General features: G+C 45.7%; 2 protein-coding genes across 3 annotated transcripts; both read right to left on the reverse strand.

The window, feature by feature from the left end:
• Positions 1–1679: 1679 nt before the first annotated feature.
• LOC140258351 (sulfate transporter-like) lies at positions 1680–4750 on the reverse strand. Its single transcript, XM_072348554.1, has 2 exons — positions 4091–4750; positions 1680–3273 (listed from the first exon to the last, which is right to left on the reverse strand). Exons 1-2 carry the CDS (start codon positions 4748–4750, stop codon positions 1681–1683), a joined length of 2253 nt encoding a protein of 750 aa, XP_072204655.1. The 3' UTR covers position 1680.
• LOC140258352 (sulfate transporter-like) lies at positions 3139–24841 on the reverse strand. 2 transcript variants are annotated; one of them, XM_072348557.1, is made up of 5 exons: positions 24712–24784; positions 24496–24556; positions 20662–21315; positions 13922–19068; positions 3139–3273 (listed from the first exon to the last, which is right to left on the reverse strand). In XM_072348557.1, exons 3-4 carry the CDS (start codon positions 21301–21303, stop codon positions 17563–17565), a joined length of 2148 nt encoding a protein of 715 aa, XP_072204658.1. In that variant the 5' UTR covers positions 21304–21315; positions 24496–24556; positions 24712–24784; the 3' UTR covers positions 3139–3273; positions 13922–17562. The 2 variants fall into 2 exon arrangements, with proteins under 2 accessions (XP_072204658.1, XP_072204656.1); XM_072348555.1 differs by lacking the exon at positions 3139–3273 and adding an exon at positions 11152–13145 and having other exon boundaries at positions 24496–24841.
• Between the last annotated feature and the right edge of the window lie 1045 nt (positions 24842–25886).

Consider the following 25886-nt stretch of genomic DNA (forward strand, 5'->3'; position numbering starts at 1 on the left):
TGTTTCCCGTTGCAGCAGGCAGTGGGAATCCCTGCTCCCATGGAACCTCACCTGTGCTATCTCGCAGCAGGCGGTGCCCAGAAGTTATCAGCACCCATTTTACTTCCTCCTGTTGTGTTCAACCCGTTGAGATCATAAACACACATAAGGCCTACATAAAACAATTCAATTTCCCTCATAAACGAGCTTTCAAGGAAAACGATGGCTCTGCTGCCCCAAAGAGGAAGCAAAGTCGAAGTCACAAGGTTTCTCTCCGTGGATTCTCTGACTCTTCTGCTCACAGAGCTGCCCATTGCCCACTCTCCATGGCTGATGCAACCTCCCTGGGAATTGCCTCATGCCACAGTTGCCTGTGTGGGCCCTGCAGAGCTGCACCCTACTCACACCCACACCCCACGCTGAGCAGTCAGCCCTGCAATGTCTGGGTTCATCAGGCAGTTGGGCATACCCTAATCCTAACCTGCCCGAAGGAGTCTTTTGGCCACCAGAAAATATTTTCCTGAGTAAAGCCAGCAGGTTTCCTTTTTCATGCATTTTATTTACAAGTCTCCATCACTGGGCCTCCAAGTAGCTGTCAGAGCTGGTGTTTCCTAGGCATGGTCAGGGGAATAGTGTTGTATTAAACATGCAGCACATGTGTTGGATTGGCAGATGGAGGAAGGGCTGTCAGCTGAACAAATTCCCTGCAGTTTTCTGAAACTTGTTTGTTTTTATGGGAAGTGTTTTGCTGTCGCTGGCTTTGAGGAGATCCTTCAGTATCTAAAGGCAGGTCTTAGGATAAAAGGGGACAGAGTCCTTAGCGAGGTCTGCTGTGATAGGACAAGGGGAAATGGTTTCAAACTAAAAGAGGGGAGATTTAGACTGGATATAATGGAAAAGTTTTTCCCAGTAAGGGAGGAGAGACACTGGCACAGGTTGCCCAGAGAGGGGATGGATACCTGTCTGTCCCTGCAGACACCCGTGGTCAGGCTGGAGGGTCTCTGAGCACTGATGGAGCTGTGTTCATTGCAGGGAGTTGGACCAGATGGCCTTTAAGGGTCCCTTCCAACTCAAATGACCCTATCCTATCCTTTCCTATTCTCTATAGTGATAACTGATCCCCTGCAATCTATTCCCCACATTGACTCAGAGTGGACACAGGGGAGAGAAGGGCGATCCAAAATAAAGGTGGTCCAAAGGAACGTGGGGCTGTTTGTGAAGCAGTGGGAGCCGTGCTGGTTCTTGCTCCTGATTTGGTTGGGGAGCACAGGAGCCTCGGGATGTGGATTTCTCTACAGCACAGCTTTTAAGAGAGCACCCCTAAGGGCGCTCCTCCCGCCGCAGAGCCGGAGCGGCTCACGCGTGCCCCCCAGCGCCCACCCGAGTCCGGAACCGCAGCAGCGGCGGCAACGAGAGGGGGAAGCCCCGGGGGTTCCGCGTGGCTGCGTGCCGCCTATCGCTGGCAAAGCCCTTTCTAAAGAGGGGAAGTCACCCGGGTTCCTTACGGCCACAGCTGACCTTGAAATGCCGCTCAGACGATTGGAAATCTGCCTTGAAATCCACGCTTCCCGTCTGTTTAATCCGTGCCTGCTGCTGACAGTCCATTGAAGTCTTTTTCAATGCTCTGCTTGCAAAAACAATCAAACACCCCACCCTAAAATTGCAGCGAAGCCTACCCTCATCAGAAATCATCCCTCAGCTCTACAGAGATGCTTGGTCGCTCAGCTCCTCAAGGTCCAGGGCGGCATCCCTTCTCTCCTTGCTCTCCTGCTGCTCGTGGTACCGCTGCTGTGCAAACTGCACCGCGTGGTGCACGCTGTGGAAAGCCAGCTGGCCGTCGGGCGGCCCAGCAGCCCAGCCACCATCCCTCAGCCGGCGGCGGAGGAGAGGATTGCAGTTCGCCAGGAGCACCTGGACGCCGAGCTCCTGGTAGTCACGGTGCATCTCCTTCAGCATGGAGAGACCCGTGGTATCAATGAACTGCATAGCCCCGCAGTCAATGATTAATGTGTGCATATCTAGGGAGGGCAGGCAGACGTCTGTGGGCGATTTCTCATCGCGTTTCTTGGAAGGTTTCAGGCATCCAAACACAGTGTTAAAAATGCTCTTCCCGTTACCTGTGTCTGCTTTTGCCTTGGTCTCTGCGCTTTGATGCCTGGCAGCCAGCAGGACAGGATTCACCCCAGTTTTCTGGTAGAGTGCAGTCTTGAAATAGTCTTTGTTGGCGTAGTAAAGGGACGACTCAAAGCGGAAGATTTTGATGTTGGCAATGCTGATGAGCTGCTTGTAAGCAGACTGATCTTCGTAGATTTCCGCGTTGCTGACCTTGCCCAGGAGTGCAGCCCTGGGTCTCTGCGTGCGGAAGATGACACAGAGCAGAGCAAAGCAGACGCCCACGAGGAGCCCTATCTCTGTGGTGATCAGCGTGGAGGCCAGCATGGTTATCCACCACACCACCGTGTCCAGCTTGCTGAGCTGCCACATGCGTGGGGTTTCACAGAGTGCCCTCAGTCCCCCCCGCAGGTTGACGATGGTGACCACCCCCAGGATGGCGGTTTGCAGAGAGTAGAAGAGTGGAGCGACCCACAGCAACACCAGCAGCAGCACCAGGGAGGTGACCAGGCTAGAGAGCTGCGTTTGGGTCCCTGTGGACTCCTTCAGCAGAGTCTTGGTCAAGGCTGCAGAGCTAGCAAAGCAGTAGAAGAAAGATGGGACCAGGTTGCACATGCCAATGGCGATCATCTCTTGGTTGGCACGGACAGGGTAGCCATGCTTTTTGCCAAAGATTTCCGCCAGGGAGACAGTCATAGCAAAGCCTATAATAGCAATGGGCAGAGCATCGACTGCCAGGCTGGAAAACAGCTTTATATCTGGTAAGGTGGGTTTCCTGAAACCAGTGGGGATGGCCCCACAAACTGAAGACTTGTATCGCTCTTCAAATTTAAAGTAGTGAGATACTACTGTGGCTATGATGACCACGAACAACTCTATGGGGAGCGGGGCCTTCATCTTGTCCTTGTACCGATCATTGATCATCTTGACAGGTATTATGATGGCCAAAGCAACCAGGCTGGTGACCAGGTCACAGATATTGGTGTTCTGGATGTACCTGAAAAGGTCCACCCATGTCAGGATGAAGGACCCCACCCCTTCATGCCGGGGAATATTCAGCCCGAGGAGATACTTCATCTGGGAGGTGATGATGGTGAGGCTGGAGCCGACCACAAAGCCACTGAGAAGAGGTTCTGACAGGTAGACAGACACAAAGCCCAGCTGTAAAACTCCCAGCAGGATCTGAAAAGCAAGACAGCCATATCATTAGCATCCATGAAAAAGGCTAGAAGAGGTGGCTGGAAATCTATGTCAATTTGCTTCTGCTTCAGCATATCTTCTGTCTGCTGAGCATTCAGTATGAGACCCTGATTTTTGTCTTAGGTTGATAATGTGGGATATTGAAAACTAAAGACAGCTACCCAGAAGCTACCATTGTCTGTGGTGAGAGATGCCATACAAAAAAGACCACAAGATCCCCATTACTGTGTCCTTTCAAGCAATAAGGGCACATAGTTAACACTGAAAGCCCAGAGAGCAGACAGATCAAAGCAGCTATTAGCATCACCCCGTGGCATGGAAATAGTGCGATGTAGTGACTTCAGTTGTTCCAGGGAAAGGACCTGAAGTTGTCTACTAACAGCCAGGCCCAAGCCATGGTGACATAGCATAGCCTTTAATAGAGGCCCTGCTGATGGCAGGGTCTGTGGGGATTGTTCCTTTTTGCCCTGACTGCTTCTGACCTGCAGAGCAGTCACCTCGGGTTCAGAACCAAAGTGATGGGAAGGTGGCTTGCAGTTCCCTTCATTTCCCTTACTGTGTTTGATTCTAAGCGTGTTTCAGATACATTCAAGGACCCATCACATGGGGGAAGCAAAACCTTAAATTCAGCTGTATTCAGGGTTTTTAAATCACTGCAGCTGACTAAAGGCATCTGGCCCCACTTGCATTTAGGAAAGGTATCTCATGATTTTTAAGTCTGAAGTGAGACTGGAGCTTAGAGTTGTTAAGCACTGAGAAATTCCTAGCAAGGAAACTGCACAACAGTGAACATTTGTACCTGGTAAAGACCAACCAGAAAGCTCAAGGAAAGGGCCACAGTGATGGCATAGCAGCTCCTGTCACAGGTATCCGTCCCATTATTGGAGGAGGTGGCATTGCCCACCAGCAGAGAACCAGTGTTGTCATCATACCCTGCTAGCTGGAGGTGCCGATTCACAGACTGCCCAATCATCAGGCAAAGGACACCGAAGGATCCCACAGAGTTGTGGCGTGAAGTGGCCATAGCGACGTAGATGATACCGCTGAAGAAGTTTGTGTAGATTCCATAGATGGGATCCTGGCTGGCTAACAGGGAGTATGAGATGGACTGAGGGATGGCGACTATCCCCACCAGGAGCCCAGATATGACATCCCCAAGCAACTGTGTCTTGATGTTGTAACGGGGAAGCCAGTCTAGCACTGGGAACAGCTGGCAGAAGAAGGTGATGATGGTTTGATGATTGCATTTGCAGACCTCTCTGGCTTTCTTCAGGATGAAATCCTTGGTCTTGAAGTCGATGGGCTCATTCTCCTCCAATCTGATGTGCGTAAAGCCAACAGGGGGCTCTCCTTGTGTTAGGGAGCTCTGTCGTGATGTCTGGCTTGACTTATTTTCCATTGCACCAGGAAGGCTAAGCAGGAGAGAAGGTATGACATGAAGAATTGCATTCGTGTGCATAATGTGCTTTGCTTGGCTCCAGGGCTCATGCAAATTGTACAAATTAACAAATAAATGAAGATAACCTCAAACAAACCAAACCTGTGGTGCCATTTGCTCTCAGTTACAGACCAAATCAAGCACAAACCTGAGGCCATGGTTTGCATTGCATTCATACTGACACAGATGTCCCCATCAGAGAGAGCTACAGAGGCTGTTGTGCTCTTTAGTAGTGGGACAGCAGGGGGATAAAGGCCAGATAACCTTGTCCTTCTTGATGATACTTCCATTTAAAATCTAGTTTGAAAATCTTGAAATATTCCAAGTGATGTTTTAGGAATGCAACACACAGATAGGGAAAAGTTATTTGCAAAGTAATTTTTCCTTTCACATTTTGACATTTTATATTACATGGCTGGTTTGCATCAAACAAGCCCATCACAGGGACTGGTATCTGCAAAATGAAAGTATGTGACTTCCTCAGTCTGATTAAGTAGACACTTCCCAAAGCTATTCCAGGTTCCTCAGTCAAAATGCAGTTGCAATAAAACATACCTTTTCATCAGAACTGAATGCAGACAGAGAAAAGTGCTCCTGAGTGTAGTCCTGGCTGCAGTTTGGAAATGGAACTGGGATAATGAGAAATCCCATTCTCCTGCCCTACAGGTTCATTTCCCATCCCAAATCTCTTACCTCTGGCTGCAGGAGCCACAGGACACAGGGAGCTCTCCTAGGGTCCCTCAGAAAGCGTGTGGAGCTGCTCACCTGCTGCCAGATGTGTCTTCTCACTTCACAGCACACACAGAACAGAGAAAGCACAAGCCAAACAATTGCAAGCCTGTTTCCTTTGCCTCCCTTCTGGATCATGCGTTGCTTCTCTTGAGAAAACTGATTTTTTCTGCCAAGCCATTGGCCCTTTTATCTCACCTCAGCTGATGAAGATGGTGCAGCCAGCCAAACAGGGCTATATTTTGAAAACAAACATCATTCTGGATGACTATTTTTGATGAAAACTCGTTCTGGTCATTAAGAATGATTGAAGGAGTTTGGAGAAGTGCTTCTGCCAGATAACAGTATTGCTGGTATCTGGGACATGTTGGCTAAACAAGGGGAGCAATGCACAGAAATCTTCCTACATGTGCTATGGCACTGCCCCTCCCTGGGGCCCAAGTCCCACTGGGCTTCTCTGCTTCATCTATTCTTGACATGATTTTGTTCCACAAAACAAAACAAAACCAAGAAAACCCTCCAGTGAAACATATTTTTTCTTTCTTGGTAGCTTTTCTGCCATCGTGCACCTACCAGACACCATCACACTCTCACCTCAAGCTATGTTCCACGTGCTTCCATCTCTGCTACACTGTGCTCACTCTGTGCACAAAGCCAGCAGTGCTGTGCTGCACAAGATCTTTGTGCATAGAACATGCACTGAAAGCAAGGACGTGATGACATAGGCTATTTCTAGACAAATAAGAGAGACCTTGGTGTGTGTCAAATCCATACAATCCACATGATCCTGGAACATATCTTCCTGGAAGCTATGCCAAGGAAGAGGGTGGTGATACGTGACAACCAGAACAGCTTCACCTTGGGCAAGCCCTGCCTGACCAACACTCGCGGCCTTCTATGATGGCATAACTTCATCAGCAGACAAAGAAACAGCCACTATAATGACCTATGTGTTCCTCAGTAGGGCCTTTGACACTGTCCCCCCATAGTATCCTTCTCTCCAAACTGGAAAGATACGGATTGGACAGATGCACTATTTAATGGATGAGATCGTACCCAGAGAGTGGTGGCCAACATCCAGAGTTATGCTTATCTCATCAGAAGCAAACTGTATTTCAGTAAATAGAAGTAAATAAATGAGGAACATCAGCACTCTCTGCCTGTAGAAGACACAGTAGGGGAGACAGCTGCTCAATGTATTTATCTGTTCATGCTTATTCTTCTTTCTCCACAGCTCCATGTGCTTTCAGATACATCTGTTGATAGTTCCCTTCTTCCTCCCTCCTTTCAGTTGTTGACTTTTCCTTTCCTTAGCCTTTTCATTCCTATAATGCTTAAAAGATGATCCCTTCATATGCTTTTTAATTCTTTCTAGTTATAGCTCATTTTGTATCTTGGCCCACCTGAGTTTGTCTCCATTCATTTATTTTTCATCTTCTTGCACAGTAAACAACCCACATTTCCATCTCTTGTATGATTCCTTCATCTTGAAATCCAGTCACCAAAGAACTGATGACTCAGTCATTGAATAACTGGCCAGGTTCATCTTTAAAGCTGTCTTATTTGCTGGGATGAAGCACATCTAAGCACAATCCATCCTTTGACTTTTCATCTGGTTTAGGACAAGGAGCTCTGATCTTGACAGTCTTTTCAGCCTTACAGCCCACCATGAAGATGGGACAAATCACGTTCTCCACATGTCACAGTATCTAGGCTGCCTTTAACCTCAACCTGCCCTCGCTGCATGGCACTTTTCCTTCATGTTCCACTTAAACACTGCAACTCTTATGTCTTATGATTTCCTTTACCTTTTGCCACAGGCTTGTAAGTCTTGATTTATCCATACTCTTCCAATTCTCACAGGCATAACCTTCAGCGTGAAGCTCTTCTTCCCATTCCTTCAGTCTCTGTTCTTCCCCCACCATCCCTTGTGGTTGTTTTATTTTAGTTGTCTGAAGGCTTCTCTGCATCTTTCCCCCTTCTTACATGCAAATTCCCATTTCACATTTACTATAGAAAATGTGTAACAGATAAACTCAAAAAAATAAATCCAAAACAGTTCAGGTGACCTTCAGCTGGCAGAGGACACGAAATCTTCCAAATGAGAGGTCGCTACAGCTAAACATCTGAAATAGTTTGTTTTCAAATGCATATTCACGGGTTGATCTTTATTGCCACCATAAACGCACCTGTTAAACTCCACTGTGGAAAAGGTTGGGTTGGACAGATGGTGTCTATTAGCTCGAACAGTGCAAATGTAGGCAAGACTTTGCCTCTCAGTAACACGGCACCCTCTGTTGTTTTAAGAGAAGCAAAAATGTTTCAAAAACACCAAATCTTCAGTTGTAGCATAGTATTCAAGCAACGTAACAACAACCTGTTCAATTCCCCTGTGAGAACAGGCTGAGATGGAGCTGTTCAGCCTGGAGAAGTGAGAGACCAGACTTTAGTATCTAAATGGGGGCTGTAAGAAAGAAGAGGACTGACTCTTTAGCAGGATCTGTTGTGAGAGAACGAGGTGAAATGGCATCAAACTAAAATAGAGGAGATTTAGACTGGAAATAAGGAAGAAGTGTTTTACAACAAGAGAGGTGAGGCACTGGCACAGGCTGCCCAGAGAGGTGGTGGATGCCCCATCCTCAGTGACATCCAAGGTCAGGCTGAATGGACTCCGAGCAACCTGATTGAGCAGCAAATATCCCTGTTAATTGCAAGGGAGTTGGACTAGATAATCTTTAGTGGTACTTTACAACTCAACCAATTCTGCAATTCTAGATGGTTTCTATCCTGAAATAGAAAGTTATCACAAAATTGGCTGTGTACGTGCTTGTTATGCAGGCACCTTGCAATGGGTAAATGCATTGAATTCACTTCTCTGCTGCTGTGCCAATGCATTGTTTGTGTTTAGCAGGACTAGCTACATCTTAGGCAATACAGTTGTTTTCTGTCAAACAGAGCTAACTGCATTTGCAAGGATATTTTGTATTTGTTTTTAGGTATGTGAATATGTTTATGACTGCTTGCCTCCTGGAAGCTCTTCAGGTAACATCCCAAGTGTTTTGGCTCCATAAACTGATCAGTCTGCCTTAGTACATGGGTGTGTCCCACAGCTCTGCAGGTCCTGAGATCACAAGCCACTTTAATAAAACACAGCAAGCGAGCCAAGTAATGGTGCCTGAGATCAAAACAAAGTGCTTTTCTTCCCCTTCACATTTGGGACTGTAACATCACTTCAGACAGCTGCTGGTTCAGTTCCCCTTGGAAATGAATCTTCAAGATGCAGACGTTTGCAAAGCTTATTTTGTTTTTTAAACGGAAAAGCAAGAAATAAGAGACAAGCTCAGAACTGGCCCCATTGCTGAGACACGGCCAAATTTTAAACAGCACTCAAGGGCAGCAATTACCAGAATCTGTCCTACCGTTCCTTCAAACTCACAGCTTCGAAAGAGATAACACCAGAGAATATGGAAGCAGCACACAAGGTCATCCCAGAACACAGAACAGTTTTTTTTCTTGCAGCCTCCTGTTATTTTCCAGTTTATGATAATGTGCAGGGGGTCATAGCAGAACACATGAGGCAAAAACAAAGGTTCTCTTCAAATATAAGCACGGTGGGGCCAGATGTGTCACTCACCCTCAGACTGCACATGTTAATGCTGTTACTCCACTTTTGAGAGAGAAAAAGGACCCCATAAATAACAATAAAAAGCATCCATTCAAACTACTGCTCCCTCCCAGCAATGATCCACAAAGACAAACATGCAAATAATGTTTTAAGTGTATTTCAGAAGATGTGAGATAGAAAATCCTTTGGAAAGGGATTCTGTGTAGGGATAGCAAATCTAACTGGGTGTGGAAGAGCATCTTTGGCTGCAGATACAAACACCAACTGCCCCACTACTGGGGACACCACAGACTGGTCTTATCCTTTGTCAGCTTGTAAACCATGGAAAAACCCCAGCACCTCACAGTACACCAGCTTGGGGGATTTGGGGAACATTCCCTGTTTGTATAAGGAGGATGGAAGCAATTCCTTGCTAGCTTCACAAATTCATTGTTGCTTTTCCTGTGTGACAAACATCTAGTTTTTAGAGCTAACGACTCTTCTCTAAATTATCCAGCCAATAATTGAAAATTCCATAATGGCTCTGTAAACTGATTAAATTGATTACAGAGAAGCGCTATGAAATAAGCCAGGGAGACACGACTATTTCGTACTGAACTGGCACTCAGCCCAGGCTGTTTGGCATCACTCCACTACCTGCAAGCCCCCAGCACTTCTGAGGCCACACTGGTGGGATGTCACTTGCCTTGCTGGCTGGTTCCCAGCTAAGGAGCATCCAAAGGAGAGCTACAAAGATGGGGACTGTTCTGAAGGGCAGGATTTACGAGGGGCAGCTGAGGTCCCTAGGTTTGCTCAGCCCAGAGCAGAGCAGGCTGAGGGGGTGTACCCACTGGGGGTAGTGGGTACAGAACTGGCTGCCCATGGCAGCAAGCATGGCCCCAAGCTGTTCAGAAACAAGGTCTGAATTCTGGGTGGCCCTATGTGGAACCAGGAGCTGGACTCGATGATCTTTGTGGTGCCCTTCCACTTCAGAACAGTGTCTGATTCTCAGTAGATGTGGGGGGCTTGCATGGAATACATACAGAGTCAACTAACTACAGCTGTCTGCAGGTAAGGTGCAGCCTTACATAGCACCAGCAAAGGGTGCTGCTGATTGAAGCCCATCACTTTGTCTCTGTGTCAGCAGGCACCAGTTACCCTGCTAAAGATCTTACACTTTTCAAGAGAACAGAAAACTCCTGCTGGCATCACCTGAAGCTGAACGCACCTACTGCTCCTGGCACCAATAACACCAAATTAAACAAAAATCACAGAACATGATGAGGTCTCCTAAGGTAAAAGGTGCCTTTAGGTGAAAGCTGGATCAAGAAAACCCTTAGTATAATACAAGGGCATGTATGGCTATATAAAGCTCACAGTAACTGCCCAGAACTGCACTCAGCATTGGTCTATTTTTGCTCTGACTCTTTCTGGCCACGTCCTGACCAAGTCACATAACCAGGTAAGTCAAGTAACACTGAAATACGCTGCAGCTTGTTTTGTTTTTATTTTTTAAAGGGCTGAATAGGTGATACCATGTGCTGCAAGTACGTGTCTGACACTTCTTGCACCTTGGGAATTCAAACCCAGCCCACAGGAGGGTGCTGCTCACCCTGACACAGCACACAACTGCCCGCATTTCTTATTACAGCCATGTCTTTTGACAAGAAAACCACAGCCACTTGCACAGAGCATCCAAGACAGAAGGTGAAAGCCAGTGGCCATTTACATTTTGTTAATACCTTTTTCTATGTTGGCAGAAAGTTCCCACGTGTGCTTACGTGTATCAAACAGTGCCAGGAAAGTTCATACTGGTTTAGTAAACTTGGATTTGCATGCAGCTGTGTACATCACCTCTGCAACAGTGACTGGCACAGCTGTGAAGAGAAACAGGGAGTAGGTCCCTGCTCAGATGTGTGGCTTTTCCTCTTAAAGCTGCAGCACCTGCTAAGGAATCACACATACATCTGACAGCAGAAAAGAACATAAATATCTTTTAATGATGGTAAAGAAATCTCAAAGATTGTACCATAACTGATAGAAAATTCTTCTTTTAACAGTCTCCTGCAGTGACAGTAAGGCACATCAGCATTTTAAAACGGCTATTGATACAGAACAAGCAGATAGAGAAAATGTGAAGTCAGCAATACGTAGATGACACAGCACCCCTAAGTATGTTTTGTTGGAAGAACATACAAGACGATTGACAAAACAGCTCCCATCACAGGCTTTGGTCAGTGAGCACAGCACTCCTGAGGAGCTGATGGCAACACATCTCAGGCTGTGCACAAGGCCACATCTGTAGCACCAAAAGAGGGGAAGAATCACAACTCATTTATACTGCACTTATAAATTGTAATTAAAAGGCATCCATTATACACACTGTGCAACTTTCCAAACTCACTACTTCTGTAAACCAGTCAGGTCAGCCAACCTGTTTTTCCATTCCTGAGATGCTGTAGGTTTAAACTAACTCCCAAATTTGGAGAAGCTACTCCAGGCAAAGTTTGCCTTTTTATTTACTGTGCAAAACATCGTCACAAACAGCATCTAAAAACCACCCTGAATTTAGACTAATTCAGAAATCATATCCCAGATGATGCCATAGCACCAGAGATGATTGTCAGTAACCAGAGGCTGATGAAATGAAATTACTATGTGCTTAGCAGAAAGAGTGAAGCTTTACCTCTCCATAAGCACGTTTCAGTCGCATCTAAACCACAAAATTTGATTCCTAAAGTCAAAAATTCGACATTAAAATCTTGGACCCCAGTCCAGCAGAATGTTTGGTTTCCCATCATCCTGTACAGTACTGAGATTATTTGGGAGCTGGACTAAACTGAGTGCTTTCAGACTCAGAACTCAAATATGCTGGGCAGTATATTTCCTCAGTGGAGATTTGATTCTGTATATTTGCACAGTAGAGAAATAGCAACGTGCCTTATTTTATCTCTGTGAAAGACGATGGAAAGGTACTAATTATGCTATAAACTAAATATATATATTAACTATTAGTCATTGTACCTAACCAGAGGCATCACTTTTAGCACTGCAATCATCTCAGAAGAAAAGGCAAGACTCAAAATGATTTCTACTTCAGATAAAACTTGAATGAGTCAATAAAGATCAGATAGCTTTTCCAAATGAGCAGCTGCTCCAACAAAGGCTTACAAACACAACAACCAAGTGCAAGCAGTTCTTAGGACTTAAAGCTATTTAAGGTGCAAAGGCACAGTGCCTCATCTGCACTGAAGATATTGTCCCTATTAGCTATGCCAGCATAGTAGAAGTGCAAATCCCTTCTAGTGAGGACAGTTTTATCAATATTGCAGACTCACAATGGTATCCTAGCTCGAGATTCAGCAAAGCACAAGAAGCAATGCAGACACAAAGCACCCTGGATTGCATTAGCAGATGATTCCTATTCTGCATCACAGCTTCATTAGCTTAGCTAATGCTGTTAAAATAAACGTTAATTACTTCAATAATTTAATCACCTCTGAAGCATATGAAAAGAAAATAAAACCCAGGAAGTAACATCCTGAAAAATAACTATTAGCCCAAAGTGTTTCACCCCCAAGTAATAGGGCTTCCTCTTGTTCCAGTTTCCATGATCTAAGCCAGCAGTTTGGATCCTGTGGGTGAAGACTTCAGCCTCATGAAAAACCTCTTAGCAGCAACACCTGCTGGCAGGTATTCAGGCATGGTGAGAGCAGGAAATTTGTACAGCCTTTGGGTGAAAGATTCAATGAGTGGGACCTGGAGAGATTTGCAGCATTGCCCGCCCCAACAAGGTTTGGGCACAAGAAGCGCAGACTCAGCCAGGCAGGCTCACACAGCAAGATGAAGATGTATCTGGCTCAGAGCTCTCACACAGGCATGAGGATGTGAGCTGCAGCTGGAACCAACTCACTCAAATCCCCATGATGCTTTCTGCCTGCACTTCAGGACCATCAGCAAGTGATTTCAACATCTCTTGGCATGAGCCAGCAAAGTAGCAGAGCTGAAGGAAATGCTGTGGTTTTTGCTTTCCCTCCCTCCCTGCCACTTCAAGAGAGAGATCTTCTTGTTCATCACTGCAGCCTGATGGGGAAGGAGTACAGATGTCAGGAGCTTTGTGATCTTCTTTAGGGGAGTAAAGTACAGAATTAGATTAAAAGTAAACAAAAATAAATAAGCACAAAGCCAGAAATCCCCTTTGGTACCAAAGATGGGACACTGACTCATACAGCAGCATATAGCAGCACTGGACAGGAACAAGGTCCCTCTGTTATTATTAGTCTCCTGGAAAAAAGCACATGGCTGTGTACAGTGCTATCACAGGCCTCCTACCAGGTTGGTCTGTCTGTCCTGGGAGGCACTGCCACTTGTACACAAGCCTTCATACAGCCCAAGGCTTGGCTGTGGCTCTCCCAGCAGGTACACGGGGCTGCTCCCTACAGCAGACCTGTGGGGTTTGGAGGCTGTTCTACAATCTCTGCTCAGGAGCTTTGGTCTCACCAAAAGATTTGACACAAAAACTGAATAGCAGCTCATAGGTAATATCAAAATATGCTAAGATTCTTCTGTCTCCAGTCAATCACACACAGTGTCTTACAGCAAAACACAGAAGTGTGAAAGAATGTGATGAGATGGATTGTGTGATGAACTGAAGAACAATGGCTAGAGCTGCAATGACTTGCCAGGAAACCTGGATCACTAAATCACACAAGACTAAAGTTGACAATTGTAATGCTGTAGATCTACAATGTGATGGAAAGTACAGCAGTAACAGCAGGATGACACGATTCTATGCTACAACAAAAGAGAGCAAGCTCCACTACAACAGCCACAGAAACAAAAGGAGAAAATCTGCTTACCTTGGGAAAGCCTCAGGTAGGCAGAGATCTCTAGTAAGATACCTTTACCTCCACTGCCAACCCTTAAATGAGGGCTGGGAAGGGGTGGATCCTGGCTCCACCCCTTCAGGTCACTCAGGTGTATTGCATACACCTGAGCTCCCTTGGGTTGGACCTGCCTTCCACCCAGTGATCACTGCTTCAAGCTGCGACTAAGCATTTCCACTATAATCATGTCATCATAAATCCAAAAATAAGTACCACGTGCATCGCTTTAACACCTTCCTATTTTTGAAATGGATTAAGAATTGGTCCTGTGTCAAAACGTTTATACAAGTGAAACATTTATTAGTGCAACTGGCACATCAGAAGCTGAAAACTACTGCCTATAGCAGCTAGAAATGAAATGAAATCTAACATTTAGCTGGAGACTACTAAAGATATTTCCAGAAGCCTTCAGTATAGTTGTGAGTGTTCATTTCCATAATGCCACATTGTTACCATTAATAAATGTGCTAATGATCTGTTAATTCCTCATTTAGACAGATAATTGCTGGATTAAGACATTTGGGAGTTGCCTTACAGGAGACCAACTGGTTTATGCACCCTTCCAGTTTAGCCCTGGGCTCTGAAGGCCTCTGCAACAAATGTCAGTATTCTGGGCAGCCCAAAGGCAGTCATTCTGGCATTCGTTCTTCTTATAGATTACAAATTAAGCTGAAGGGATAAGAGAAGCAGTAGAAGCAGTGAGTACAGCAGTTTCCCCTTCTAAAGTCCCGTATGCACGTTCCACTGTTTATTTAAGTCAGCAGAAGGCTGAAGAACCCCTTCCAGGACAGAAGCAAGGCATGCCTTCTTGCTCTAGTGGGCCTCAATTCACTTACACTCATGTCTCCATTAAAAAATAAATAAATAAAAAAAAATCACTGCTCTAGAAGTAGAAATGCTGAAATCCCAGCCACGATAAGCTCTAACCTTCAGTTAATGCCAAAGGACTTCCTACTACACTAACTCTCTGCCAACTGGCATTTATTTGCATTCCCATCCAACCAGGGCTATATGTATTTATACAGAGGATAAACTTGCAGCCTATAGATATTATCTTAAACAAGAGCAACAGAAGTTGGTTTGTTCTTGTTTTGTTGTTGTTGTTGTTGTTGACTGGATGTTTTTGCTGTTGCATTTTAATACTTTTTCTCTGTGTGTTTTGCTTGAAATTCAATTTGGAGGCTACATTGCCAATTGTGGCTGCACAAACAGCACTGCGGCCAAGCATGATGTGCTCAAGCTAAACATAAATCACTTCAGTCTATCTTTTAGCTGTAATCTAAATTAATTGTTTGAAAATCAATTTATGGCTGTTTTATTGTGCTTTAATGCAAACAAACACCCAGGTGCTACAAATATGCATCCTGCACAGCGGTTGTACTGTTCCTTGGAAGTGATGCAGTTATTCCTCCCTTCTCAGCTCAGATGGAAATGAAATTGATTAAAAAAAAATATGTAAATAAAGGTGTTTAATAAATACTTTTTATTTTCTTCTTTTATCACTGCGCATTGTCACAAATAAGAAAATCCTCTCCTGGGCAGCATGGAAAGAGTAGAAGTGATGAGTGTAGACAGCAAAGACTCACCCAAAGCACCTTCTACTCTGCCTCCATCCCTGCCTAGGAGGAAGTCTTCAGGACCATCAGAGCAGCTCGTCCCCTCTCAGCTACCCAAGCCTGAGGGGCAATGGGGTAAAAATGAATAGCTGGGGGTAGGCGTTTAAAAATGGCATGGCTGATTTTGTTTAGAGTAGAAAGCTGACCTGAAGCAGGACCCTGGCTGCTGGAGCTGCTCCCTCCTGACACTGGCCCCCACTTTGATAATACAAACGAGGTCTCTGTGATTACCCAAAGTGCAAAAGGGATTCTTAGCACTGAATAAACGTTTATGCAGAAAAGAAAAAGATCAGCAGTAGCTATTTGGGATTCATCTCCTTGTATAAACATAGCCTTAAGGCTACGAAAGAAAAAGATTTGTGTTTTTTGAATGCTGCAGAAGCTTTTGAATCTCTGATATTTAAAACTTGCTGTTGCCTTAGTAAGTCCAATTCAAGGATCTCAGTTACGTGATCCTTTTCCATTTATGCCAGCATCCACCCTGCCCATACCCTACATGTTTTTACACACTCCAATGATGTCCTGAGAAAAGTAGTAAGTTCACCTAACATACAAATGTTGCCAGGTTCTGGGACTTAACCTCCTTCTATCCGTTCCTTCTCTAGGAGCCCCCAACTCCAGACCGAAGTACTGCGTGACGTTTCAGCATTCACTGAAATAAGGGAATAGCTCCTGGTTGCTCAGAAAAATAAAATAATCCCAAATGGAAAATGTATTTCTCTTTAGAAAATGTTTCACGATTTACATAGCATTTTCTTACTTTTTTGATTCCTGACTCATTTTTGAATGATTAAGGATGAGCTTGTTGCCATATACAACACCGTTTCCCTTTTAAAAGCTGTCAAGAAACAGCAGTTCAGACTACAAAAGCCCCTGGCAGTTGGTAAAAAAAAGTTAATCTTTCAATTATGCTTTCATAATTGTCCTCTATTGCTGTAAGAACAGAGAATGTCTTCCTACCCAGTGCCTGTATTTCAACATGAACAATAGGGACTCTTCACTGTTCTGCATTACTTAAAAGCAAAGTACAAAGTTTTACTTACACTAACTTGCTGAGGAGTTTTCAGCAGAACTCTTTCCTTGGCCAACATCTCCATTTCAAAAGGCCCGTGACTGAGCATAAGTAAAGGGTTTATGGCCAATAAAACCTGCATTCACACATGAAGGCCATGTGGCACAGGCAGATTTGGCCAAATGCTGGATAACCTGTTAGGCCCTTTTCATTCTCATATCTGTGGTTCTGTCAGTTTGGCAAGTAAAACTGGCTTGTATTGTGTTGCAACCTATGAATTACAGATCTTCCAAATCTAATGTTCACAATTCTAAAGCACTCCTAAATACTAGCAAAACAAGCAACTGACCGTAAGTATGAATCAGACTTCTAAGCAATCATGTCCAAATAAAAATACTTCCAGAGAGATTATCCAAAGAGATTCAAGCAAAAGAGCAATCTTTTCTGGCATGTAAAGGACTGCACAGAAATTATATAACCTCACTCATCTGGCTGCATTTGGCTGTTAAAACACAGTGACAAAGCATCATCCAGAGGTGACAGGTAAGCTATAAGCTGTGCACTAAGACTTCTTTGTTGCACGTCTGGATTTTCCTTATCTATCTGTCCCAATACTACCAACCAATCATAACATGATAAGAAACAGAGCAAACAGTACCTGTCAGTCATTCCCTAAACACACATATGAGAAAGCAATTTCTCAACTAGAGACAAGAAATGAGTTGCCTTGTAGCATTCAGCTAGATGGGATACCTAGAACGCTTCTAAAGCATGTCTCATCCTGAAGGACCTTCATGCTGATGATCAAAACAGAGGGGAACCAAGAAATGGAAAGTTGATGACAGAAATGAGATGAATGTCCATACGAAACTCTTAGGTTTGTATACAGATTATGAAAAACATAAGAACTGCATTCACTCAGTACCACACGTAAAACAATGCTTATTGTTTTCCAGGCTTTGTTCCAACTTGTTGCCTTCACGCAGCTAGTTCTTAGAAGCACAGATCCTGCTGTGCTCCTGTGCACCCAGTGCAAAGTCCACGGCCTGATGCACACTGTGGAAGAGAAGGTGGTCCTCCCCTTCTTTGAAGAATTCTCCCCGCATTAGGGAACTCCTCACCGAAGGATTGCACTGTGCCAGCAGCACCTGGACGTCTATCTCCTTGTAGTCCTTGCAGACCTCTTTGAGCGTGCGTATTCCTGCTGTGTCCAGAAACTGTACTGCACAACAGTCAATCACTATTGTGTGAAACCCCAAAGGCTCAGACACAAGGTCCATGGAAATGCTGGTCTGGTTGTCAGCAGAACCTGTTTCCTTCTCTCTAAGCATTCTTTTTGCTGCTTTTTTCTTTGCTGCCTTCACCAAGGCTGGGTTGACTCCAGTTTGCTTGTAGAGTGCGGATTTGAAGCACTCTTTGTTGATGTAGTAGAGGGGTGCTTCAAAACGCAAGACCACGACTCCTGGCTTAGTTTCTAAGTTCTTGTAAGCAGACAGCGACTCATACGTCTCAGACTCTGCCACCCAGCCAAGTAATGGTGCCTCTGGTTTCTGAGTTCGAAAAATGACACAGAGCATAGAGAAGCAAACACCAATCAAAAGACCAATCTCAGTACTAATGAGTGCTGAGGATGCCATAGTAACTAGCCAGATCACTGTGTCCACCCTGCTCAAATGCCACATTTTTGGCAGGTCCCTGAACTTTCGCAGGGCACCTCTGAGGTTTACAATTGTTATGACGGCAAGGACACACTTCTGAAGGGAATAAAACAAAGGTGCAATCACAAGGAGGACTATTAGGATTAACAAACTAGTCACAATGCCAGAAACCTGCGTTCTACAGCCTGTTGACTCTTTAATAAGAGTCTTGGCAAGAGCTGCACTTGTTGTGAAGCAATGGAAGAAAGAGGGAACGATGTTGCAGAATCCAATGGCATACATTTCCTGGTTGGCCTTCACGGTGTAACCATGCTTCTTGGCAAACATCTCTGAGAGGGAGACAGTGATGGCAAAGCCAATGACAGCTATGGGGATAGCATCCAATGCCACGTTAGGAATCAGGTTCCAGTCGGGAGGGCTGGGTGGCAGAAAGCCAGTTGGGATGTGCCCAGCAACACTTGAGCCATACGTTTCTTTCAGCCTCCCTAAGTGAGATGCCAGAGTAGCTGCCACAACCACAACTAATTCAATTGGAATTGGAGCCTTGAGCCTGGATTTAAAATGTTCGTTAAGCTCCTTAGTTGGGATAAGAACAAGAAAACACAAGAAGCTGGTGATGACATCACAGATGTTAGTCTTGTGTATGTTTCTGAAGATGTTTATCCACGTTGTTATGAGGGAACCGACGCCACTGCTCCGTGGAATGTCCAGACCCAGGAGGTATTTAGCTTGTGATGTCAGGATGGTAAAGGAGGCACCTGTGACAAATCCGCTGAGCAATGAATCGGAGAGGTACACTGAGACAAAGCCCACTTGAAAGAAACCCATGGCCACCTGTAAGGAATCAACCACATAGAAGAGATTAGGATTCGCACTGTATAGACATCATCACTGTGGGGATCTGGAAAGAAGTGGGTAAGAATCACGGCTTTGGAGGACAAGGCACGGTCTCAGCATGAAAAAGACAGTCTCCAGCACTCAGCTGCTCTTTGTGCAGCACACTTAAATCCAGAGATCCAAAACGTATGCTTTTGTATGTCTCATGCAATAAAATATGACAACCTGTAATAAAAATACAACTTATGGTCCAACAGCTGCCCTTTGCACTGCACAAAGCTTGCTGCATCTGACCTGGAAAGTATATGAGCTTCAAACTCTTGTGATGCAGATTACATAAAAAACGCTTTTGAAGTGCCTTGGCATTCATCTTTATTAATGCTAGTTCAATGGAGATATCCTAGGAACTCTCCCACAGGAGATCTACTCTAACTACGTGAAGATAAATACCCCTTCCTGCCCAACAAGCTTCACATTAAATGGAGCTAAATGTCTTCTTTTCTTCTCCTCTGCAATTGGATTAGCTATCACCGTGAATGTCACTGTAGGAAACAATGAATGTGAACTCACGAACTTAAATATCACAGTTCTGAAGTACTGTTAAAACTAAATCCATTCTGGTTAACGCATGACAGTCTAAAAACAAAGATACCTGCTTTAATTTCAGCAAGCAGTGAAATCGAAGAAATAAGCAGACAGAAGAGTGAAATATTACTAAATAATGTATTTTAATAAGGTACTAACTAAAAGTCTTATTTCAAAACTGCTTTATCTCAGTATTACTCTCTTCATATAGAACTATAGAATCACAGAATGGCCTGGGTTGAAAAGGACCACAATGATTATCCAATTTTAACCCCTGCTATGTGCAAGTTGCCAACCACCAGACAAGGCTGCCCAGAGCCACATCCAGCCTGACCTTGAATGCCTCCAGGGATGGGGCATCCACAGCCTCCTTGGGCAACCTGTTCCAGTGTGTCACCACCCTCTGGGTGAAAAACTTCCTCCTAATATCTAACCTAAACCTTCCTTTTCTCAGCTTAAAACCATTCCCCCGTGTCCTATCACTACCCACCCTTGTAATATATAGTGGCATAGATTTGGCTTTGAATGGACAAACAGCAAAGTTTTACAAAAGAGCTTAGAGATAAATTAAAGGAAACTGGAAGTAGCTTTATTGTTCAGATTATTTATTTATTTTTTAATAAATGCAAGTGACTCAAGCCTGGAATTAAAAGTTAATGTGCTACATTTTGGCCCAAAGATATAAGCCAGAAAAAACAAGTTTTAAAGCAGAGCAAGGAAGGCAGTGAGTTGATCAGTGTGTGAGTAGCAGGTCTGGCAATGTTCCATGCAGGTCCTTGCAGTCACCAGCAAGCTAACAAGGCAAGTACAAAATGCTATCCAAACAAAAAGGAGTGCACAGAGGAGCTTCTTGCACCACAGTAACTGGCAACATCCAGCCCTGCTTAGATCCAATTGCCTGAGATGCAGAAGATGTGTGCAGTCCCAGCAGACTGCTCACATGAACAACCACCTAAAGAATTAAAACTGTTTCCACAGAATACTTGTTTGTCTACCTCCTCTTACCTGATAAACTCCAGCTATGAAGGTCATGGTGGCTCCCACTTTTATTGCATAGCAGCTTTTATCACAGAGCACCTTCTGTGATGTCTGGTTGACAGGTGCAATGGTGGAGTTCACGAGCATTGCTGTATCCATGTGGTCACTAAGAGCAGCTGGCTCCAAGTCATAACCAGCTCTCAGCACTTCACGATCCACCACTTGTCCCACCATCAGGCAAAGTGCACCAAAGATACCAACAGAGATGTGGCGAGAGGTTCCAAATATGCAATAAATAATGCCTGCAAAGAAGGACGTATAAAGGCCATAAATAGGCTCCTGACCAGCCAAGAGAGAATAGGCAATCGACTGTGGGACTAGTAAGACCCCCACAATCACACCAGACATTATGTCTCCCAGTAAGCACTCTTTTAGGCTGTATTTAGGAAGCCATTGCAAAATGGGAAAGAAACTCAAAACACAGCCTTTAACTTTGGCTGGAGTGCAGCTGCAGGTTTTCTTCACTTGTTTAACCATCAGAGCCTTCAGGTTCCTCTTCTCCTCCTGAGGTTCCAAGAACATCCTGTGATGGACGCCACGTTTAACATCACCTCCTTCTGGCATTTCAGACACCAACTGAACGTTGCTGAATTCTGCCATGGCTGTCATCTCAAGGGCTCCCTAGCAACAGAAAGAAAGACTGCTTTACTAAGCCATAAGGGAATGTGTTAGATCAAATTCTTAATGGAGCTGGTTCAGCAGACATGAAAAGCAAGGGCTAATAGTCTTGATTAAGCAGCGGAAGCAAGTTCCAATTAAACGTGGAGTCCCTCCATTACATCCTTGTTAAACAAGGAATGAGCTTTCTAAGAAAGAAGCTGATATCCTGGAGAATAAACCTGCTGCTGGTAAAGTTGTGAAATGGAAAAGAAAGCCAGAGCGCTGGCACCCAGACAAGTTTCCTCAACTAAACCGCTGTTTGCAGACTGCTCCACTGCAGAAAGACAGGCACAGGGTTTGTTGTGGTCCAATGGTCACTTCAATCCAGTTGCTGAAAATTAACTACAATTAGTGTATTTCCTCACACTGCACAGCTTGGTCTAAACCTCTTTTATATGTACATTTCATAAAACAAGTATTCTTCATGCACCAATTACTCCTGCAAACACTGTAAAGATTTGCTATGTAATACGCAGTCTTTATTGACTTGATATGACTTCATTTCGCCCAGAGACACAACGGCAAAATGCTTTTTGTTTTTAGAAGTTGGTTTTCAAGTAAACTACATCTAGCTAAAACAGCACAAACAACAGGAAGGCAAGTTAAAGGGGACAATGTAAAGTAAGCAGCGCATTTGTGCCAAAACGTGCCCTAACACAGGCTATGTACACACAGTAAAACGAGGCAGGTATCTGTATGTGGAGCAGCCATACGGCGACTCACAACAGCTATGTCTCTAACCAACTGGGCTATCTAAAGTCAACACGCTGCCTAATGTGGGTAGATTGCCAACAGGAAATACCAGAGGCAGGGGCTGGTGTTTTAGCCTCAAAAGATGCTTTCATTCACTACAGCACCTCTCTGGTGGGTGAGCTCCTCCTGCTCCTCACAGAACCCAACACAGCTTGCTTTTGGTAGCCGGTTGCTGCACTGCTGTTGAAAGGCTGCTGTGCTTTGAGCAGACACTTCCCTGGCTCCAAAGCCACAAATAACCCCACTGCACCAATGCCAACCCCACCTGTGGAGTCTGCAAGGCACTAATTGGATCTACGTACCAGAAAGAAGACCCAGTGCAGCAGCCAAGAACATGACTCTTTGTGGTCACAGTTCTGAGTGCAGGCCGAGGAGTGGCTCTGGAAAATTAATGTTCCAATGGGGGAACAAAAAAGAGAAAAAAAATGAAGCTTAATGTACTGCTGTGGTAGGTGAGCCCAAAGTGGAAAATTCCAGTTGGAACTCAGGTCTTCTTTCTGGTGTCTGTGTCCTTCTATAGGGACTGGCCCTTGTAACTTAAAAAGCTACGTTCTGGATTCAAAGCTTACTCCACCCAGAACAGCGATACACTGACATTTTTAGGGATAACATTACGAATGCATTTATTTGTCACCATATTCGCTCTCCTTGGATAAGATATTTCTCCAGTACAATAGTCAGAAAGAGAACAAAGGTTCCATTTTGCCTATGTGTGTTCTTAATCATTCTATCTCAGAGCCTCCTAGCCATGAAGTTACTGTCCTACACATCGAAACACACCACACAATGACAAAAGTCCCTTGCCCAGCTGTCAGCACAGTACCTTCAGTGCATCTTAGAATGATTCTAGGCTTAGAACAGCCAGCGAAGAATTATTTACTTCATAATGAGGACACCTACAGTGCAAGGTGCGACTGACTCAGGATGACACGGAGCTCCCAGGAGACTGCAGACTCCCAGCACTCATCCTCACATACCTGATATCTAATCTCAACCACCCACACGGTATTGCAAAGTCCGCTAGGGAATTATAGAGCATACATGAAAAGCAAATACTGCCCAGTGAGAATACGGTGAATTTAGTGCACAAAAGCACATGTCTGAAGCAGGCAGCACAAGCACATTCTGTATTTGCATTTGCTCAAGAGGCTTCATTCATTCCACAAGCACAGAGTAAGAAATTAATAAGCTTTCATCCACTGCTGAGCAGATCAGCACTGCAAAAGCTGGGGGGTAAATTCGCCTCCAATTTTTTTTGCATGGAATTACTTGGATCAGTCGGTTTTCTCAGACTTCAGGAAAGATTTCTGCAATGAGAACCCTGGTGGCTCCTCTCCCCTTATCCAGGGCTCTCAGCTCACTGAAGTCTGAGAATTTCTCTTCATTGGTCAGGAAAGTCAAACATGAAACGCAGACAGCTCAGTTTAGCTCTGTGCAATGCCATAAAACTCCTGTGCAGTGGATGGTGCCTGCATTGTGCTTCCACAGCAGAAAAACATTCTAAGTAAAAACCTTTTTGCCTGCTGAACTCTGAGCACAGAGGGGATCTTTGTGCTCACCTGCATAACAGCTTTCTGTCCATGGCAAGAAAAGGGCCTTTCACCGCACAGCCCCAGCCTCTAACCATGGCAGGACACAAGGAAATGACACTATTTTCAACACCCATTTCACCCTTTTCTGCCTGAAAGTGCTGCTTTGTATTACTTTTGTAACCATGCAGCCCAGTCATACACTGTACAAATGGACTTTTTGCTTCTAAAAAGAAGAACTATTGCTTCTGGTGTACCGCTACAGCTAACCTTGGAAAAGAAGCTGCAGAGTGTCACTGTTTTCATCAAGTCATTTTGTATGCCTACAATTCACTTTTATCAGCCCCTTTTGGCCTGAGTGAGCTCTTCAGGGGGTGTCTGATTGCCACAAGGAACTGAGAGCACAACGCAGACTTGTGGTAACATCCGGTATCTCTGTCGTGTTATCATGAGGCTGCCATAAACTCGAGATACTGGAGGTCCCACACTCCTGAGATCTGATGACTTTTGCAGATTATTTCTGGGTCCCGCCCTGTGCTCTATTACTGATCCCCTGCCATTTACAGGCGAGGCACCATCTGCCCAATGCTGGAAGCACTGCTGGCAGCACACGGCGGGCTGCACCTTCATGCATCCATCCCAGAGCACAGGAACCCAACCAGCAGGAGAATAATGGGCTGCAAAGCTCACTCAAAGGCTGAGAGAACACATTGCAAGCTGAAACTTTAGACCCGAGCAATAAAGAATAGAAACTAAATAAGAAGTGTCAGCTCTATGACACCAACGTCAGCTTCCCCAATTATTTCTCTCCATTTCACTTGCACCTCATACTATCACCACCCAGGCTCACTGCACCCACCTGCCGGACAGGAGAACTTTCAAAAGCTGGTGTATGAACACGAGTGAAAGAGGCACCAACACTGCGAAGAGATGAGGAAGAGAATCAGGCGAAGAAGAAATCCAAGTTCTGCAGGAACCGGTTCTATAGAATCGCAGAACCACTAAGGCTGGAAAGACCACTAAGACCATCAGTCCGACTGCCGACCAACGCTCTAAGCCTTCTCTGGACACGCACCAGGGGCTCACCGCCTCTCTTTCAGCACGGGGCCCCAAACGCAGCGCTGGAGGCACAGAGGAAGTGCTGCCCGAGGCCGCTCCCCACCGCTGCCGGCCCAGGGCTGAGCGCTGCGCGAGGGGCGGGCGCTGGGCTGACCGCTGCGGGGAGGGCAAGGCGCCGAAGCACAAAAGGCACGCACTTTTTATACTGCCGAGACCGCACTTTTCGCAGTGAGCGCGTGTATCGTTTGGAAAGCCAGCGGGCGCTGAAGTTTCCAGGACAAAGAAATGGACCCCTTTTATGTAAATCCAGTGCCACCCTCTGGATCCGAACGGCGCTTCCCCTCCGAGCAGCCCGCTGCTCACGCCGTGCTCTCTCCTCTCGGCTCCTCCACTTTCCTTTTTCCTGCCGGCTCGACACGCCGCACTCGAAGACCCTCCCCTAAACGGGCTGAGGAGCGCCGAGCGCCCCGCAGTGCCGCGCTGGCAGCGAGGCTCACACGGCCAAGCTCACACCGCGAGCCTCCCTTCGACCGCCCCGCCGCCCACTCACCGCGGCTCACGGCGTGCGGCTCACGGCCGCTGCAGGCGGCCCGGCAGCTCCGGCCTCCCCGCCCCGGGAACGGGGCCGCACCCGCCGCGCCTCCCGTGGCCGCCGGAGGAGTCCCGGAACCGGCCCGGCGCGGTGGGACGGACGTGCCCCGCCTCGCAGCCCCGGCCCGAGCCCCGCGCCGCCTCCTGTCAGCCCTCAGTGCCTCTGCGAAGTCGTGCTCGTGAGAAACAAGAAGCAGAGCAGAGTCCGGCAGCCCCCTGCCTGCCTGTGCCTTCCCCGTCAGTGCACGGAGTGAACAATATGTGTACTCTCACTTAATTGGCGCTCCCCCTCCGCCCCCCCCCAGTGCAAAGGCACTAGCAATGCTTCGCTTTTTACTTTCTAATTCGTTCCATGTGTGTTCGGAACTACGGACGGCCTGACAAAGCCCAGCCGGAGTGACTCGTGATCCTCCCCACAAAAAGAGCAGCCCAAAAAACTACAGAAACAGCCAACCCAAAGAACTCCAGTGTGAGCAATGTTTGTTTTTGTTCACTGAGCCACTCCGACTTTTACATTAAAGGATTAATAATCTGCTGGTAACATGAGGCAAAACAACCTGAACTTTCCATGGCTGTTTTAGTTTGGGATACTGTAACAAT

The sequence above is a fragment of the Excalfactoria chinensis genome, chromosome 13, assembly GCF_039878825.1.
Source record: "Excalfactoria chinensis isolate bCotChi1 chromosome 13, bCotChi1.hap2, whole genome shotgun sequence".
NCBI lineage: Eukaryota > Metazoa > Chordata > Aves > Galliformes > Phasianidae > Excalfactoria > Excalfactoria chinensis.

Excerpts from the sequence above, each read along its gene's own strand:
- LOC140258352 (XM_072348557.1), bottom strand. The coding sequence starts at position 21,303 with ATGACAGCCATGGCAGAATTCAGCAACGTTCAGTTGGTGTCTGAAATG. Across the intron at positions 19,069-20,661 it reads TCATAGCTGGAGTTTATCAG|GTGGCCATGGGTTTCTTTCA; the intron begins GTAAGAGGAGGT and ends GATTCCTTACAG.
- LOC140258351 (XM_072348554.1), bottom strand. The coding sequence starts at position 4,750 with ATGCACACGAATGCAATTCTTCATGTCATACCTTCTCTCCTGCTTAGC. Across the intron at positions 3,274-4,090 it reads TTCTGGTTGGTCTTTACCAG|ATCCTGCTGGGAGTTTTACA; the intron begins GTACAAATGTTC and ends CTTGCTTTTCAG.